This window comes from Aedes albopictus, chromosome 1 (assembly GCF_035046485.1).
Source record: "Aedes albopictus strain Foshan chromosome 1, AalbF5, whole genome shotgun sequence".
NCBI lineage: Eukaryota > Metazoa > Arthropoda > Insecta > Diptera > Culicidae > Aedes > Aedes albopictus.
Window position 1 is genome coordinate 235,596,073 of NC_085136.1, and position 20,144 is coordinate 235,616,216.

General features: G+C 39.4%; 2 protein-coding genes and 2 long non-coding RNA genes across 4 annotated transcripts in view; 2 read left to right on the plus strand and 2 right to left on the minus strand.

The window, feature by feature from the left end:
- LOC134285528 (uncharacterized) overlaps positions 1-20,144 on the plus strand; it is a 374,077-nt gene that overhangs the window by 65,104 nt on the left and 288,829 nt on the right. The window lies entirely within an intron of this gene.
- LOC109425367 (uncharacterized) lies at positions 1,299-13,699 on the minus strand. Its single transcript, XM_019700616.3, has 3 exons — positions 13,371-13,699; positions 12,975-13,302; positions 1,299-2,492 (listed from the first exon to the last, which is right to left on the minus strand). Exons 1-3 carry the CDS (start codon positions 13,475-13,477, stop codon positions 1,395-1,397), a joined length of 1,533 nt encoding a protein of 510 aa, XP_019556161.3. The 5' UTR covers positions 13,478-13,699; the 3' UTR covers positions 1,299-1,394.
- Positions 6,643-12,966, minus strand: LOC134285525 (uncharacterized). The gene is made up of 2 exons (XR_009996449.1): positions 7,958-12,966; positions 6,643-7,873 (listed from the first exon to the last, which is right to left on the minus strand). It is a non-coding gene; the product is annotated as an uncharacterized LOC134285525 (long non-coding RNA).
- Positions 15,134-20,077, plus strand: LOC109425366 (uncharacterized). The gene is made up of 3 exons (XM_062846458.1): positions 15,134-15,201; positions 15,260-15,534; positions 18,636-20,077. The coding sequence occupies exons 2-3, from the start codon at positions 15,316-15,318 to the stop codon at positions 19,401-19,403; spliced, it is 987 nt and encodes a 328-aa protein (XP_062702442.1). The 5' UTR covers positions 15,134-15,201; positions 15,260-15,315; the 3' UTR covers positions 19,404-20,077.

Consider the following 20,144-nt stretch of genomic DNA (forward strand, 5'->3'; position numbering starts at 1 on the left):
TAAAACCATTAGTCTGCACAGTGGGCCTGGCCGTTTTTATATTTGTATCACATCATACCTGATATGCTGCAAATATTAATGATGACAAGAAAATACCAGAAGTAATTTTGGTATTTCCAGGATGCTTTTCAATACTGGCTGTGCAAGCACTAGAATAGAATAGAATAGAATAGATACTTTACTAACATTTGGTCATTTTTGTATGATTAACCCAAAATGAGCGGTGAATGGGGCATGAGCGGTGAATGGCGACCTCATGGTACTTCGCTCCATGGATGTCTGCAGACATCTTTTCGGATTCCATTAAAGGTCTCATATGAACTCTGCAGTAGGTGGGAATATGGATTAGAGCAAGTGGTTCAAAATGGGCATAGGATTTGGGGCTGTTCATAAACCACGTAGACTTTTTGGGGGGGGGGAGGGGGGGTCTGGCCAAAGTCTACGCTCCATACAAATTTCATTTTTTTTTGTATGGACAAAAGTCTACGAGGGGGGAAGGATTTCTATGAACAGATTCTCTGAAATGGCCAAATTTTGGTCTACGTGGTTTATGAACAGCCCCTTTACTAATTGGAAATCAGGCCGAACATTTCAATAGGTCCTATCTGCATTTGAGAGGCTCTCTTTATTCACTTTCTCTTTCAATTAATGCAATGTAATGGTAAACTTTTCAACTACTTTTGCAATACAAATCAAAAGACGATTGATTTGACCATCGTTCTATGCAAGGAGATAATAATAATTCAAATGAACAGCTGAGATATTAATGAAAGAGAGGGAAACCAAAGAGAGCCTCTCTTATGCAGATAGGACCTTTAGACATGTTCGGCCTGAAATGTTACACTTATCCCAGAGATTAATTCAAACCAATGGGCCTGATTACGAGTGTCACTTCACGGTGAAAACAAAAAAGTGATACCGATAATAAGGACGGTGAAAGTGATTCCCATTTGAATAACCCACAACTTTTTCACCGTGGATTCGCAATGTGTCACCGTGATCGATTTTCACCGTGAAGTGACACTCATAATAAGGCCCAATGTCTCCTTAATTCAAAGCGATCAATGCTGATTGTGAAGATTCATTTGTGAAACATTCCTTTGAAGGTCGCTTGAATGCTTGTGAAAAAATATTATTACCGATTAGGGAGCCGATGATTGGCTCATTGTTGGCGACGACCGCACACTTTCAAATAGAAGGATTTCACTTTTGCTGCTGCGAGTGATGCTCACTGTTCCGCGTCCGAATCGAGAGTAGTATCAAGGACAGTGAAATTACATTTACAAATATGCTTCTGCTTATACATTTTTATTTTTATTTATAGAAATTATTTAAAAAATCAGTGCTTCAAAGTACTTACCAAAATTATTACCTTTATACCTCCGCCTGCCTTGCTACTTCTTCTGGTTCATACTCATCATATGCAGCATGTTGGCGTTCAGTTCATCCAACTTCAGCCTTTTCTTGATCGACCCCACATTCTCTCCATGCACCTGCAGCAAATGTTTGGCGCACTCGAACTGGAACGGGAAAGCATTGTCACAGTGCCAACAACTCCACCGTTCTCCGTCGGGCAAATCTTCCGCGTCATCATCAATTTCTATTGTCTCCATAGGCACCTTTGGAGGTTCCTTCGTCATTGCGGCAATTGTCTGCTTCGATTGCAGCTTAATTAAAACGTTTGACTTGTTGGCTGGGATAAGTGGTGGCGCTGTTGTCGGGGCGGCTATCCTTTGCGATGTTTCGCCGCAACCTTCCAGTGGATCGTCCAGTTCGTCCTTGACCGGTTGGACCACGGTTACTTCTGGTTCTACCACCATGGGTAACTTTGGAGCTATCTTGACATACTGCGTCAGCGTGGTTGGTGCTCTTTGCAACGAGGGCATTGTGTCGATAATCGGAATCAATCCCACAGGAGGCTTTCGCCTAATCGGAGCCGGTGGCGGTTTTCGCACTTGCGGAAGGGGCGAAACTTTTTGAATCCTAGGCGTAGACGTAGTCGTCGACGCTTTTGACGCCTTCAAGGCGATTGTTCGCAGGAGGGCCTGGTTGTTACTGCACACCTGCTGCCGATAGGCGTGAAAACTGTTGATCAGCTGAGCACATGGCGTACAGATGAAGATAGACACTTTCGGACGCGGTATAATCAGCACTCCGGTGCAGACGTAAATCTTGTCCAGCATTTCGTCTCGTACCACAATCATACCAGAGCAGAGGGGTTCTAGCTGGTCGGTGCTGAAGCACAGCCGACACGAGTCCTGGCTGCCCCCCAACGGAACAGGAGACGCGTCCGGCTGCGGTCCAATGTCCGCAGTTTGGATGGCTTTGTGTGGCGAAGCCCCTTTCTCCATGGCTCTGGCCGCTCGGTCGGAACGGCAACTGCTGCAAACGCAGAAAGGAGGATGCGGTTTGCGAGATTTGCTGGTGAATCGTTGAGTATTGTCCGAGTCGTCATTGTCCTTGAGAAAGTCGTAGAACCGATCGTCGAGATGCTGTTATGATATGAATGATAAATATTGTTTTATTTGTTTGTTACAATCGTTATTAAAATGTATCTAGGTAAGTGAAACACATCTGATAAGGACTAACGATATAGGTATCAGGTATCCAGAGGCACGTTCTCCTCCATCGCCAATTCATCATTTACCCGAGGGAGAGGGAAAACAATCAGGGATGGGATATGGAAAAGAAAGGTAGGATCGTTATAAACGTATAAGCGTAGCCCTGAAAAGGAAACTGTAATACGCATAAAGCGTAAAGAGAGCTCATAGCTCTTTATCACAGCGGGTCAAGAACACGCAGAAAAATCTATTGTAAACTCAAAAGAATTACGCATAGTTTCAACAAATTTTATTGTAGACTCAGGGCTTACCAATAAATTTTGTTGATTCAACAAATTCACAAATTTATAACAACAATGAAATTTGTTGTTTCTAAAAATGCCCAAAAACGACTAGCTGTCAAAACCAAAACATATTTTTTTTTGAAACAAAAATACAATTTATCAAATCTACAAAAACAATGTTTTGAAACAACAAAAGAAGCCATATTGAAACTAATACTCATATTTGTTGTTTCAATAAATATAAATCTTAAAACTTATAAATCCTATTTTTTACCCTTCTTACACCCATAAGAAGGGTATAAATACCGCTTGGAAAACCGACTTTCGATCCGAGGCCCGCAGGGCCGAGTCACATATACCAATCAACTCAGCTCGACGAATTGAGCAAATGTCTGTATGTGCGTGTGTGTGTATGTGTGTGTGTGTGTATGTATGTTACAAAAAAATGTCACTCACGGTTCTCAGCCGTCTGTTGACCGATTTGAGTTCTCTTGGAAGCAAATGAAAGCTACTACATCCTAGTAGAACGCTATTGAATTTTATTTTGATTGGACGTTCGGTTACCGAGATATCTTTCAAAGAGTGCTAGGGAGTAGTACAACTTAATTATTTTAGATATTTTTGACAAAGTGTATCACCATAAATTTCTCAGCCGTCTATCAACCGATTTAGGTTCTTAAGGCCCCAAACGAAAGCTACTACATCCTAGTAGAACACTATTGAATTTTTTTTTTGATTGGACGTTCGGTTACCGCGATATCTTTCAAAGAGTGCTAGGGAGTAGTACAACTTAATTATTTTAGATATTTTTGACAAAGTGTATCACCATAAATTTCTCAGCCGTTTATCAACCGATTTGGGTTCTTAAGGCCCCAAACGAAAGCTACTACATCCTAGTAGAACGCTATTGATTTTTTTTTTGATTGGACGTTCGGTTACCGCGATATCTTTCAAAGAGTGCTAGGGAGTAGTACAACTTAATTATTTTAGATATTTTTGACAAAGTGTATCACCATAAATTTCTCAGCCGTCTATCAACCGATTTAGGTTCTTAAGGCCCCAAACGAAAGCTACTACATCCTAGTAGAACGCTATTGAATTTTTTTTTGATTGGACGTTCGGTTACCGCGATATCTTTCAAAGAGTGCTAGGGAGTAGTACAACTTAATTATTTTAGATATTTTTGACAAAGTGTATCACCATAAATTTCTCAGCCGTTTATCAACCGATTTGGGTTCTTAAGGCCCCAAACGAAAGCTACTACATCCTAGTAGAACGCTATTGATTTTTTTTTTGATTGGACGTTCGGTTACCGCGATATCTTTCAAAGAGTGCTAGGGAGTAGTACAACTTAATTATTTTAGATATTTTTGACAAAGTGTATCACCATAAATTTCTCAGCCGTCTATCAACCGAATCGGGTTCTTAAGGCTCGAAACGAAAGCTACTGCACCCTAGAAGAACGCTTTTGAATTTCATTCCGATTGGACATTTTGTAACCGAGATATCTTTCGGGGAGTACTTTGGAGTAATACAACTTAACTTTTTAAGAGGTCTTTGACAAAATGCTTCATAATAAATGAATCAGCCGTGTGTCAATCGATTTGAGTTCTCTCAGCATCAAATGAAAGCTACAGCATCCAAATAGTATGCTATTAAATTTCATGCCGTTTGGACATTTTGTTTCTGAGATATCTTTCCACGAGTACTAAGGAGTAATGAAATTTACGCTTTTGAGAGATTTTTGATAAAATGTATCATAATACATTTCTCAGCCGTTTGTCAACAGATTTTTTATGATCATATTTGGTTACACAAGTTAGTTATACATGAAAATGCAATTGCATCAAATACATAAAAGCTACTATCTCTTTGTAATATTTGAGCTTAATAAACAGTAGCAAAAATATCACGGAATGTATGTAGGAAAAGCCTTTTTACCCTTCTTACACCCATAAGAAGGGTATAAATACCGCTTGGAAAACCGACTTTCGATCCGAGGCCCGCAGGGCCGAGTCACATATACCAATCAACTCAGCTCGACGAATTGAGCAAATGTCTGTATGTGCGTGTGTGTGTATGTGTGTGTGTGTGTGTGTATGTATGTTACAAAAAAATGTCACTCACGGTTCTCAGCCGTCTGTTGACCGATTTGAGTTCTCTTGGAAGCAAATGAAAGCTACTACATCCTAGTAGAACGCTATTGAATTTTATTTTGATTGGACGTTCGGTTACCGAGATATCTTTCAAAGAGTGCTAGGGAGTAGTACAACTTAATTATTTTAGATATTTTTGACAAAGTGTATCACCATAAATTTCTCAGCCGTCTATCAACCGATTTGGGTTCTTAAGGCCCCAAACAAAAGCTACTACATCCTAGTAGAACGCTATTGAATTTTTTTTTTGATTGGACGTTCGGTTACCGCGATATCTTTCAAAGAGTGCTAGGGAGTAGTACAACTTAATTATTTTAGATATTTTTGACAAAGTGTATCACCATAAATTTCTCAGCCGTCTATCAACCGATTTAGGTTCTTAAGGCCCCAAACGAAAGCTACTACATCCTATTAGAACGCTATTGAATTTTTTTTTTGATTGGACGTTCGGTTACCGCGATATCTTTCAAAGAGTGCTAGGGAGTAGTACAACTTAATTATTTTAGATATTTTTGACAAAGTGTATCACCATAAATTTCTCAGCCGTTTATCAACCGATTTGGGTTCTTAAGGCCCCAAACGAAAGCTACTACATCCTAGTAGAACGCTATTGATTTTTTTTTTGATTGGACGTTCGGTTACCGCGATATCTTTCAAAGAGTGCTAGGGAGTAGTACAACTTAATTATTTTAGATATTTTTGACAAAGTGTATCACCATAAATTTCTCAGCCGTCTATCAACCGAATCGGGTTCTTAAGGCTCGAAACGAAAGCTACTGCACCCTAGAAGAACGCTTTTGAATTTCATTCCGATTGGACATTTTGTAACCGAGATATCTTTCGGGGAGTACTTTGGAGTAATACAACTTAACTTTTTAAGAGGTCTTTGACAAAATGCTTCATAATAAATGAATCAGCCGTGTGTCAATCGATTTGAGTTCTCTCAGCATCAAATGAAAGCTACAGCATCCAAATAGTATGCTATTAAATTTCATGCCGTTTGGACATTTTGTTTCTGAGATATCTTTCCACGAGTACTAAGGAGTAATGAAATTTACGCTTTTGAGAGATTTTTGATAAAATGTATCATAATACATTTCTCAGCCGTTTGTCAACAGATTTTTTATGATCATATTTGGTTACACAAGTTAGTTATACATGAAAATGCAATTGCATCAAATACATAAAAGCTACTATCTCTTTGTAATATTTGAGCTTAATAAACAGTAGCAAAAATATCACGGAATGTATGTAGGAAAAGCCTTTTTACCCTTCTTACACCCATAAGAAGGGTATAAATATCGCTCGAAAAACCGACTTTCGATCCGAGGCCCGGAGGGCCGAGTCTCATATACCAATGAACTCAGCTCGACGAACTGAGCAAATGTCTGTATGTGTGTGTGTGTGTATGTGTGTATGTGTGTGTGTGTGTGTATGTGCGTTACAAAAAAAAGTCACGCACGTTTCTCAGCCGTCTGTCAACCGATTTGAGTTCTCTTGGAAGCAAATGAAAGCTACTACATCCTAGTAGAACGCTATTGATTTTTTTCTCGATTGGACGTTTGGTTACCGAGATATCTCTCGAAGAGTACTTATGAGTCATACATCTAAACTTTTTAAGATTTTTGACCAAGTGTATCATAATAAATATCCCTGCTGTTTGTCAACCGATTTGGGTTCTCTTGGCACCAAATGAAAGCTACTGCATCCTAGTAGATCGCCCAGAAATTTTATTCCGATTGGACATTTGGTTACAGAGATATCTTTCGAAGAGTACTTAGGATTTATACAACTAATCTTTTTGAGATTTTTGACCAAGTGTATCATAATAAATATCTCAGCCGTCTGTCAACCGATTTGGGTTCTCTTAGCACCAAATAAAAGCTGCAATATCCTTGTAAAAGGCCCTGAAATTTTATTTCGATTCAACATTTGATTACTGAGATATCTTACGAAGAGTATTTCAATAAATTCTTTTTTTATTTTATTACCGGACAAATATTTACTTGTTATCTTGCATGAATGTTTGACCATTATATGTGAAATTATTTTTCAATAAATAATGCTGACCTCATATAAAGTGTATACTATAGCAGGTTATTGTTTTCAACAAAATTATAAATAACAAATTACAAATAAACAGGAATTCTATGAAAACTAACAATATGTTAAATGAAAGATTTGAATTTATATATTGTGGGAAAAATGCAAGAACCGGACAACCAAAATAACTAGCTAATGCCAAAACTGATTAACTTAGTAGATATATCATTTTTGTCCTTTTTACACCATAATTCATGTACTTCGGAGCTAATTTAATCGACTGATTAAGAGATATTAGACAAAGTGTATCTCGGTGATTTTCTTATTCATTTATTAATCGATTCAAGATCTTTTGGCAGTTAACAAAAGATACAATATTCCAGAATTAAGCTATTTTTTAAACATTCCATACAAGATTAGGTGTCTGACATTTCTGGTAGTTCACCCATGGGTCATGATGATATTTTGGAAACCAATCCTCTAGATGCCAAATCCATAATATTTTCTAGAACTTTTGGTCAATAGCACGAAATAAATATGTTAAATACAAATAATACAACAATAATTTCAATAAGTGTAAGAAGGGTTCTGTTCACCATAGGTGGATTAAATCGGGTTTTTATATTAAAAACAACTTTATTGATTAGGTTTTATTTTCATGTATGTATTAATATAATACAGACATTAGTAGTATGTAACTATATATCGAATAACACAATTTTAGATAAAATAAATGATTCTAAAAATATTTTGATTACGTTTTTAAATGGGTAGTGCGGCGCTTTTTTTGAACGAATTCCTGCAGAGCCAACATCACTGAATATTCGATCTAAAAAGAAAAAAAAAGTTCTGATGTAAATAAATAAGCAAACATATAATTCAATCAGTCGTTCTGAAATTATCTTCAACTTACCTCGTACAATTTCTAAAATGATCAAGGATATGAGTAAAATGACGACTCCACAGTTGCACTTACTATTTTGACAGCAGTATAACAAAAAATCGAACGAAAACGAACATTACGATTACTATTCGTCGCACTTTTGACTCAGCAATTTCGCGCAAGGAAAGGTCCTCTGTTTTTCTTACAAACACAAAATGGTGACCATAAAACATCCAGATTGTTGATTCTACAAATTTATTTGATAGAAACAATAATGGATGTTTGTTGACAATAAAAACAAAGCGCATATTTGATTCAATTCAAAACAAATGTTGTTTTGATGATATAGTAGAATAGAAACAATAAAAGCGATGAATTGCTTCAATGCATACGAGAATGATAGAAGCAAATCGACGCGTTTTTAGGTTTAACTTATCGATATTTTTCTGCGTGAACAACAGAAGACATTTTTCTGAAGATTTAGGTTTAACCTTTCAGGACGCGCGCCATCAAGCAACTTAAACTCCACCGCGCTGTATACGGCGAGCGAAGTTTTTTGGTAGTGTTGTACTTTTTACAACAGCGCGCGTCTTGAAGGGTTAACTTAAGAAGTTTTTTTTACCAAATCGCGGAGTTGCGCAAAAACTGGACAGTCCCATATCAAATGATACGAAGTTTCATAATCGGATTTACAGCTATTATATACTATCATATAATATCATATAATACCATATATCATATAATATCATATAATATTATGATATAGCTATAGCTTGCTGAATATTCTCCATGTGATAGCTGAGTCGGCAGTAGCCAGTCAACGCTTTGACCAGCATGCTGCAATTCTGCTTAGACAGTAGATTGTACCCATACAAAGTAAATAGCGTTAGCTGAATTCAGCTTCTCGATTTGAGTTCGACGAGCGATAACTATCCTCGACCTAGAGTTGGCTGAAGCAAGAGCTTCAATAACAGTCTGGCTATCTGAACAGAAGTACATTACTTTGCCCATTACACAGCTAATCGCGTTCGGTATTTTTTACCGAAATTTCAACCGCTGAGCGTTCGGTAATGGGTTTTTACCGAAAATCTGTAAAAAAATTGCCAAATTTCGGTAAAATGTTATCGTTTATCTGTCAAACTCTTACGAACTTCGGAAAAAGCTGCTACCTTTACCGAATTTTTCCTGTAAAACAAACTTAACGGTTGAGATTTCGGAAAAACATTACCGAAGTCGGTGATTTTTTCTAACTGTGTACGTGCTGCTGAAGTGCTGATTGCACTCCGCACATAAGAGCAAAGATTTCGACCTGAAAAACGGTGCAGTGTCTACCAAGTGCGTAAGACCAATGTAGCCTTAGCTCACGAGAGTGGACACCAGCATCTGCTCGACCTTCGAGAAGGGAGCCATCAGTGCAACATACGATTCCGTCTGCCAGGTAACTAGGTATCCACTCTCCAACCTCTAAACAACCTTGTGTAAAAGAGTCACAGTGGACTTTCCAGATTGGTAGGCATGTTGGTTCACATGAAGAGGCACGTTGGCCAGATGAACATCAAGACAAGATGTGATGACCGACAATGCGTTCTGAACATTTCAGAAGTAAAGAGGTCAAACTGATAGGTCTATAGCTCCCTTCTTCTTCATACGACGCTCGACCCATTTTCGGAATTAACTTTACAGTAATACTTATTCTGCCAGGATTTGGGAATATACCCTGTAGCAAAACTGCAAACAAGTATTTTTTTTTTCAAACCATGTTTGAAATTAACAAATCCCTTCCAACACAAATGCACCCTTCTGGTGTAAAGTGTCGTAAATACATTAACAAACAAACAAACAACAAATCCCTTCTGAAGCAAAATTGGATATATCCCATCTGCTCAAGGAGATTTGAAAAAAGGAAAGCTATTTTGTGCCCACTCAATCGATTATATAGTTATGATACTCCGAGCCGAAGCTAAAGAATCATAGCTACAAGAAAAGACAACTTCATCCGAAGATGTAATACATATCCACATCCGGGGAAGTGTGATACTGAATAAACAATCCAAAATTTCCTCATCGGAGGAAGTGAAGTTCGTTCATTTGGAAAACCTTAGATTTTGCGAGGATTTTGTTCAACTGACTAATTTCGTTCAAACTGGAAACATTTGTACAAAGGTTTTCCCAGCCGGTCGTTCAGCATACCGGAGAGCTTTTTGGTAGGCCTTGCGAGTCGTCCTGAAAGTCTCCAATCTAGCCGAACGTCGTCTTTCCAACTCTTTCTACATTGTTTCCCGAGCTTGGCCAGATCAGAGTTCCACTTGTGGTCTTCACAAGCCTCAGAGGGCAAGCTTCTTCAAAAGCTTTCATGATGAAGGCCGTTGTAGTATCAACGGCATCATCTGAATCACTTGGAGTGCCAATGGATGGTAAGTACCCATGAATTTTGGCCGCAATCAAATCAGTAAAGAGATCCCAGTTGGTTGACCGGAAATTCCTGAAACGCTAAGTTTGCGAAGTAACATTTAAGTGTTCAAAAAAGATGTATCGATGATCAGATGAAGATTCTTCATCTGATACATGCCAGTTGGTCAACTCATGATTAATTCTGTTGGAGCAATGTCTAACACATCATCTCTAGCAGATACCATGAAGGTTGGGCACTTTCCTATGATAAGTAATCCAAGATCTGTACTACTTACGTACTTCATCAAACTGGAGCCTCTCAAGTTAATGTAAGAGCTGCCCCAGATGGTATGGTGAGCATTAGCAGTAATGCCAACAATTAGCGGATGGCCTTTTGAAAAGCAGTATGCGAAGACTTGTTTGAAAGTATCCGTAGGGGATGGTTCATCATGCGGTAAATACACCGAACAATAGACGTATTTCCTGTTGACGTTTCTAACAGATAAATCAATTGTAACAGCACATACATTGCTGGTGGTTAATTCAGAGATGAGTGCAGCAACGATTGCGTTGTTAACAAGCACACAGGCTCGAGGCACGACACTCGAGTTTGCCATTTCATTTTTACTGAAAGTAGCAAACACCGGGTTCACAAGGTTTTCTAGGTATAAGTTCCCCTTAGAAAAGTAAGGTTCTTGGACTTTGGTTTTACCATTTTGCATTAGTCTGCAGGGATTGATTGTTGCTGTTCTTTTGTGATGAAGATTGCTATGAGCTATCTCAACCTTAGCCACTACACAAACTAGGCAATTATAGCACAAAAAAAAAACAGCAGCAATAAAACCAGATCATTTACTCGGTATTGATTGGAAAACGCCAAAGTCGAGGAAACACATAATACACTGTGTAAATCGTCTAATGCGAAACCATATACATAGATGAAAATTTAAACTAATCAATGACATCTTCATAATCCCGCCTTATTAAGCCTCTCAAGCTTGAGACTAAAGAAGGGCGGGCAGATGATTGTCTCGGTGGGTGCCCTGGCTTCGTTTGCGATTAGGTTAGCCACAGAAATGGACAAGATTGTGGATCTACTATGCTTCCCGGGCCAATGTTAAATCCTAAATTAGAACGGTTGTAGTATAAGAACCCATCTCTGGATGCAACTGGAAGGAAGTAACTTCGGCATGAGCATGAGCATTGGTGACCGTGCACTTCGTAGTTGCTACTCTGTGATTGATCAGAGCTAGCGGAATTGCACAGAGAATCAACAGATGGGGCTTGGGTTTAGCCCAGCATCCTCAATTTACACGTTCCGAGAACTCAAACTTTCTTAGGTCAATAACGGCGCTGGCCACGTCCTTACGGTCTGCCGAGAAAGGGAAGGAATGTTACTGGTTTCCGTTACTAGCTATTAACACCAATGCATTGCAATGTCTGCTAAATTTAAAATCCTGTTGTTGAAGAAAAGGAAATGTGGTATAAGTTTAGCACATGAATGAGTAGGCCGAACTCTTTGAATTATCGTTATAACGATTTCCACAGATTCCAACAAAAACTCATAATAGAGATTTCTTCAGGAATTCCTCCTGGTATTCCTCCAAATCCATGGTTCGTCTAGGGGTTACTGAAAATGTTCTTACAGCTTGTGATGCTTTTCCAGTTGACGTCTTGACTAATATATTAAGTAAGAACATTTTCAGTAACCCTTAGACGAACCATGGATTTGGAGGAATACCAGGAGGAATTCCTCAAGAAATCTCTAAATGAGTTTTTGTTGGAATCTGTGGAAAAATTCTTGCTGGTATCACTCAATGAAATTGGGCAAGAATCTCTGGAGGAATATCCGGAGGAATACCTGATAAAAACCCGGGATACATTTCAGCAAGAATTTCCAAAGAAATGCATGGAGTACTTCTTGCAGGAATTCCTGGAGTAGCTCCTGAAGAAATCACTGAAGAATGTCTAAAAGAAGATTTTTTGAAAGAATCCCTTAAAAAGTTGTTTAAGGAAGGTCTGTAGGATTTTCTAAAACAAAATCCCTAGAGTTTGATGAAAAGATCCCTGGAGGAATTTATAAAGGAATTCATGAAAGGCTCTCAAAAAACACCTCTGCAGAAATTTTGGATAAAATCATTGGTTTCTAAGTAATCTAAGTAAAGTTATTTATAGAGATTCCATAAGAATTTTCAAAGGGAACTCTGGAAAATGTCTCTGAATAAATATTGAGGAATAGAAATATCAATCCCTAAAAAATTTTCGAAGGAATCTTTGGAAGAACTTCTGAAGATGTATCCCTGAAAGAAGAAACCTAAAATTAATTTCAAAGAGAATTTTTGAAATCACCCTTTGACAGCTGGGCAACTGTTTGATATGTACATATATGCTATAGCTCGGCCAGTACAAAATCCGACGATGACATCAAATTGATTTTTAACATGTTCCCAAGCAGGTTCATGAAAAGCATGAAGCATGAGCATGAAAATTTGGATTTCGGCTCAGTTTGGCGTGTAGATTCAGAATACGGAATGATCGCAACGCCGCTTAAGAAGCCAATTGATTGAGATGCAAATAAAAATAGTTATATGTACAAAAAGGAACACCGGAACCTCACTAATTAAATACCCAAGATAAAATCAGAATCCAAACTCACCTCCCTCTTCCTCTTTGGCGCAGTTTTGGTCAGCTCAGCTCCCGCCACCGTTGAAATGCCCTCCCCTGGATCATCGCTTTCCTCTGCGGCAGTACCACCGGTCTCAGCTGACCCCTCTTCATCTTCATCCGCTTCCGGCTCATCTGTGGGCCCGCTTAGTGTCGGTATTGCTCCGTGCCGGAGATTGGCTTTCGAACCCAACATCTTGTAGCAGTTTGGTTCGAAGTGCAGCGAGCACATCCACAGCTTCCGGACGCCAATGGGACCCAAGCGCTTAAACTCATCCTGCGCATACTCGCTTCCGGAAAACTGCACCCATTGACTGGCCCTGTTGCGGAAAACAAAGAAGAAGAATCAATCAAAGTCACCGATTGCCAACGTACAGCGTATACTCACTCATTCACCTCCAACGGAAACCGGTGGAACGTTAGACTGGCAAGATCGATTCCCTTGGAGCGCTGGCGACAGCCCCGAACTTGACAGTGCACCTTTTTGGGCGGCATTTTGGAGGCAAATTAAAAATGCTGGTGAAACTTTTCGTTTGAGTGATTTTTCAGATTTTTCTTTCACACTACACAGCGGATGATTGACAGTTGTTTGTGATGTTTGTTCTATTCTGACAGCACGATAGCTATGACAGTGACAGAAGTATTGACACATTTGACATATGTGTCAATACAAAGAGAATTTGACAGATATTTTGAATTGACAACGGAAGTGACCGTTGGTTTACCGCCAAAAAAAAAACTCATTTTTTTTGCTTTTTGTAATATTAATAGATATTTCGCTTGGTATTTCGTTTGAATTTATAACTAACTGAAATTACGAAAATTATTATTATTTATCCGGTTGGAATCAAAACAAACTTGTAATTTTCTTGGTCCACAAGTGTCGCAATTTTCCCGACTACGCTTAGGGGCTGTCCATAAACCACGTGGTCATGAGGGGGGGGGGGGGGTTCGGCCAATGACCATTTTGTATGGACAAATGAAAAAAATTGTATGGACCAATGACCACGCGGGGGGGGGTTGAAAAGTCTCAAAAAAATGACCACGTGGTTTATGGACAGCCCCTTAGGGTGCTATTACACACTTTGCCCAGACGTCAAATATTTGACCACTTTTGACAGATAAATTTTGGCAGGTTGTTTGGCTCTGTTTGTCCCTATTCGTTTTTCGAGAGTGACAAATATTTTTGTTTGCCAGGTACACCTTGGTCAAAATTTAACTGTCAAAAGTGGTCAATTGGCATTCAATGAGAGTATATTACAGGTGGGGAAGAAGAAGAGATGGCCGTGTATTAGTAAGCAAAGAAAAATGTAAACATAAATAGTGACGTCACTATTTGACACGCGTTCTTATGGGAGCTCGCTTTGCTTGTAGTAGTGACATGGTTTGCACCAAACACGGATCTCACGCACACGAAGTGTCTCTTCCACACCTTCATTAGACTCTCATTGATTGGCATTGGTCAAAGAGTGTCATACTAGCTTTAGAGTGACTCCTTCCAGTCACTCTAGGTACGCTGTGTTGCTAATGGCAAGGAGATTAGATACGCTGCGTACTACTTCCGAAATGATTCAGAAAACGTCGCGACTCAGTTGTGCGACGTCCGGTTTGGTGGTGGCCCGATTGTTACAAGTTAATTTTATGCCTTGACGGGATTACCTGGAACTTGAAAATAACGACATTTTTTTCCAAAAGGCGCTGTCAATAAACTACGTAGACACGTTTTACGCCATCTCAGACCCCCTCCCCTCTCGCAGACTTTTTTTTAATAAAAAATTTTCGACATTTGTATAGAGCGTAGATTTTGGCCCTGTTCCCCCTAAGAGGCTACGTAGTTTATGGACAGGCCCTGGTAATATCCAACCCTGATTTTGGCCTTTGTTTTTTACGGCATCAATATTATGTTTCCAGTTCAAAACCGAATTAGCGACATTTTTTCTTTTACTTCCGCTGCTTTTGCCTTGCGTTAAACACTATGTCGGAAGTGGGGCGCTGTATAGAGTACCAGGTGTACAATACAGCGCCCCACTTCCGACATTGTGTTTAACGTAAGGCAAAAGCAGCGGAAGTAAAAGAAAAAATGTCGCTAATTCGGTTTTGAACTGGAAACATAATAAATATATTGTTGAGAGGTTTCATCAACCCATCAACACTTGCATCAATATATTGGTGTCGTCTAGGGGCTGCTGAAGGCGACCGCTCGACAGCTGTCAACGTAGGTAGAGTGTGTCATTCTATTAAAATCATCAAAACAAAGTAAATAAAAATCTCCGATAGGTGCAAATTTATTAGAAATTCGTGTAAATATCGCCCGTGTGAGCAATATTGATGAGATGAATCCAGAACTGATCGATCCGTTGGGGCCGAAGAGCGCCGGTATACGTTACTGCTCGGCCTGTGACAACAATTCAGCCACCTACGCTGGGAAATTCCTGGCTTCGCCGCACAACCCAGATGCACGCCGTCAATGGATGGTTCGCATTGGGGTCATCAAAGCGACCGATCCGTTCCCGGGAATGAAGCGCGTTTACGTTTGCGACAACCATTTCGATGTAAGTTCTTGTCTTTTTAGTTTTATCAATATTTATTTCTTAAATTGGGTTTTTAAATTAAGAAAAATGTATCAATTTTTTGTTTTTATACGAAAGAGCACCTTTTTCGGAGCCACTATGATTTTTTGCAGATTTTTAGAACGTTATTTTGGTACCTTAAATCAATTTCAAAGAGATTTTTCAAAATCACCTTTTGACAGCTGGGTAACTGTTTGACAGCTCCACCCAGTACAAAATGCGACGAGGGGTGATTCGACAAATCGCTCCCATACAAACTTCAATTTGATTTTTAAACAGGTTCCCGGGCACCAAAATTGATGAAAAATCGGATTTCGGCTCAGTTTGGCATGCAGATTCAGAATATGGAATTATCTCAACAACGTTAAAGAAGCCAATTATGTTTTAATATAGATTCTTATGTAGATCGAATAAATTTGGTTCAAATGTAGGAGTAGCCTTTGGTGCATGCCCCTTTACTAGGATAGGATGTGTCACGTAGTCAGCCGATTTGAGACCATTTTGCTATCAAACGGAGACCAGTCGCTGATTGGTCGAAATTGATACCCGTTTGCTGCGATCAGATCGCTTTGTTATTGGTTTGGTCGTGTTGCTAGTTTGTAGGTTTAGCATGTGATATCTATATTCAAAATCATTATATTTTTCTATTCAAGTTTTATCGACTTAAAAATGTCAGCATTCAAATGTAAAACATCCTCAAGTAGCTCCTACGTCTGAAAATAATTAAATTATTAAATTAAATTAATTATTTCACTATAAATGAGAGAGCCTTTCGTTAGAAATCAATTTTACTTGCAAGTTATGCTATTCCAGATGCAATTAATAATTTACGATGTGAAATATGCATCCAAATTTCAATATTTAAATTTAAATCCTTGAAAAGATTTGGAATAAAGAAAAGTGGCAGCACTGGATTTCCATCGTCGACGAAATCGACCGAAAAAATATCAAGGCAGGCGAATTTCTGTTGTCACATCCTATCCTAGCCCCTTTATATCTACTAGTGCAGGGGTTTTCAGACCATTTACCTCGTGGTGCACTTTTTGGAAATAAATTGCTACGCGGTGCAGTTAGTTTCAAATAAGAGTTTCAAAGGATTTTTTTTCCAAAACTATGTTTTTCAGGTTTCAGATAATTAAAATTTCTTCCGAAATTTTCACGAATTTTTCTGAACTTGTTGACTTACGTTGGGGAAACATGTGATAAAAATTTGCTTGTGAATGCGGACATTATCAATGGTGGTTACGTCGACTATGCGATCATGGGCAGCCTAGAAAATTCCTGGAAAGGTCCTAGGCTTGCTTCTGTAAAACTGAGCTTCTGTTTGCCAGGAAGAGCTGCTCACAAAGCCGTATATTCCCCATGTTAGAAGTGGCTGATCAATGTCCGAGTGCCAGTAAATGACGCTTAGCTCAGCTGTGTACCGTGGTCCTCCGGAAAGTTAGGGAATTGGTGTACGGCGCTGCGAGCTAGGCGTCAATATCAATAGAAACGGAGGTCATCAACAGGACAATACGAATCGAAACACGTGAGAAACGGCAACGATCTCAGCGAACTAAATGGAGTTGTGATTGGAATCTCTAAACTTCATTGGGAGCACACGCATACTCGCTGCTCTACTAAAGGACCACGGGTTTGGCATCATAGCTTTGCAAGAGGTGTGCTGAACGTGCTGAACAGAATCCACGATGCAAACGTTTGGACGTAATAACATCATGCGTTACACAGAGTTGCGACTGGTTTCATAAAACTGGCAAAGCTGATTCGTAGAAGAAATTAGTTGTGAAGAGTGATGAGTTTGAAAGGAGGTTTCCTTCGAAGAGCGCAGAATTGACAGCTAATTGTAATAGTTATTTATGTAACGAGTTGCAAAAAGTTGATTTTTTCAGCACGAGTCGTACATTTATCCAACGAGGCTTGCCGAGTTGGATAAATACGAAGAGTGCTGAAAAAATCGAGTTTTGCATCGAGTTCCATACAAAATTTTATGCAATGATTTTTTCATAATGCAACCCATTTGAGTTGCATAATGTTCATAATGCAACTCAAATTATGAACATTATACAACTATTTTTTATTGTGTAACTAATTTCAGTTGCATAATGAACTAGTTCGGAAAAATTGGCCATTATGATACCAACATGAGTTATATAAAATGTAAATTATGATATTGAATTGCATAAATACACATATATTTCTTAATACATATGAATCACACCTTTTTGCAAGCTCTTCAAAGTTTGGGTCATTGTAACATCGCAGACAGACGTTCTAGCTCGAACAAATTTATTCAAATTTTCTATGTAAATTTTCACTAGCGACACCTAGGCAACCGATTGCCACAGTGCAGTTGACAGTTTGAGAAACCACGTGCTTCCAGCCGCTTACTTACCACCCAATTCACCACCCACCGAAAAATGAAATCAAAACAAACACTGTCAAAATCATTCCTACATTTGCGTTACATTCACAAAGATTTCCCAATGCGAGTGAAGTTCATCCAAATGCAGTTTTATTCAAGCAAATCTATGTAAACTAAAAGTAATAATGTGTAAAACATTTTACAAGAGTCCTGCGCTAATTTGTGCAAAACATTTTAGACATTAAATAAAAGTCATTTACTCTGCACAAGTTATGTGGAAACATTATTAGCGTGCAACACGTGTGGTCTTTTCCCGCCATCCGGCTGGAAGACGACCGTGGTGACAGTTGTTGGTTGCAACGCACATTTGAGGCAGCGATTGAATATGAATGTCGCTAACGCCATCTGTTCGCTGATTGCCACTTGGCAATTTGTGGCGGCCATGTTTTTTACACAAGCTGCTGAGTCAAACTTGAACGTCTGTCTGCGGTAACATAGTTAATGACTAAGGAAAGTTCATGTCACTAGGCGCCATCCACAAATTACGTAACGCTCTAGGGGGAGGGGGGGAGTATGGCCGAGCGTTACGGTCCATACAAAAAATTTCGGGTTTTCATACAAAAAAGCGTAACGAAGGGGGGAGGGGGGGTCGAAAAATGTCGATTTTAGCGTTACGTAATAAATGGATGCTGCCCTACTGATGCAACCATTTTGTTTTCAGAAACAAAATGACTTCATAACGGACCGGCGATATGGACCACGGCTCCGACAGGGAACCTTGCCATGGCGAAACTTAAAAACCGGCATCTACAGCTACCATGGTTTGGAACTTGAGACACCTCCGCCATGCCAATGTGATTGTTGCACACGCAAAAACTCCGCGTCAGCTGGCCATGATCGTCGGCTGGTCATGGTCCAAACGGATGACGTTGAATCAAAGATGGCGCAGAATCCCACCCGAGTCACGTTGTATGCGTCTCAGTGCCGTTTGTGCCTTCAAAAGCTGAGTGACACAGATGGCAGCCTGATGCGACTGTTCTGTCCCGAAACCCGGCAGTCCATCTGCCCGGATCTCATGGAACAAATTTACGTAACGGTTGGTCTTCTTCTCAATTATGGCAGAGATGCAGACGCCAGTATCTGTTACAGTTGCCGGAGGCAAATTGACCAAGCGTACCGGTTCCGGTTGCAAACTAGAACCAACAATGATGCGTTTCTGGCGACAGATGGTTTGGTCCAACGAAGCAGGAAACTGGAGAAGGCACAACTTCGCCAATCAGCTGCCAATATTGAACAGGTTCTTGTGGAAAATTTGGAAGAGGACGCTCCGTCAATGCTGAAGCCGGAAGAAGACATGGAAACAGTCAAGCTTGTACCGCAAGGAGAAATCGATTATTTGGTTCAACACGATGTCAAAGAAGAACCCATGGAAGAACCAGAGTACTTGGAAGAATGGATTATAACAGACGTCAATGTGAAACAAGAATGATAACCCATTTGCTAATCTTTTAACATTAAAAATAATAAAAAAGGTTTAGTTCGTTATTACTAGTTGCTAGCTGTCCTGAGTAGGCTGTATAGGCTGTTGATGACATTGACCATGGAGCTCCACGTTGGAGATGCAATTGATGAAGACATGGAGTCTTTGAGTGTTCTCGACTGATACACACCAGGTTTCACTGGCACACTAGATTTCACGTGTGAGACGTGCATCTATTATTCTATCTATTTTTTTTCCATACATTTCTTAAACTCGTAAAAACAGCCCTCGCCTTCTTCATCCATACCTAAGCCCAGTTTCGAGTTCAAAAGGAATCGCTCAATAAAGTTTTTGACCGATTCCTGGCAGAAACTTTTCACAGTGACAGCCATTTGAATTATCATTCGATTGATCGATTTGAATTAAGGAGACAAGGGGTGACCTCTGGGATTCTTATGTGAAAGTGACCTTTGAAACTGAGATGAACCAGCCTCGGGCTGAGAATCTCATAAATAAAGACACACAAAAATATATGTGAAAGTGTAACTTTTCCCATAGTAAATCCTATGCAAACTTTTAACCGTTTGCGCTAAATTATAGTTTGACCGATTGCGCTGAAATTTTGTACAGTACACATGGGACCTAAATGGGATCTCAAAAGTCGACTGGAGCGAGGATTTATTCTTTCCATACAAGCGTGTTCCATACTAGGGAACAAGTCTCCCCAGGGATCAAGTCTCCTCAGTCTCC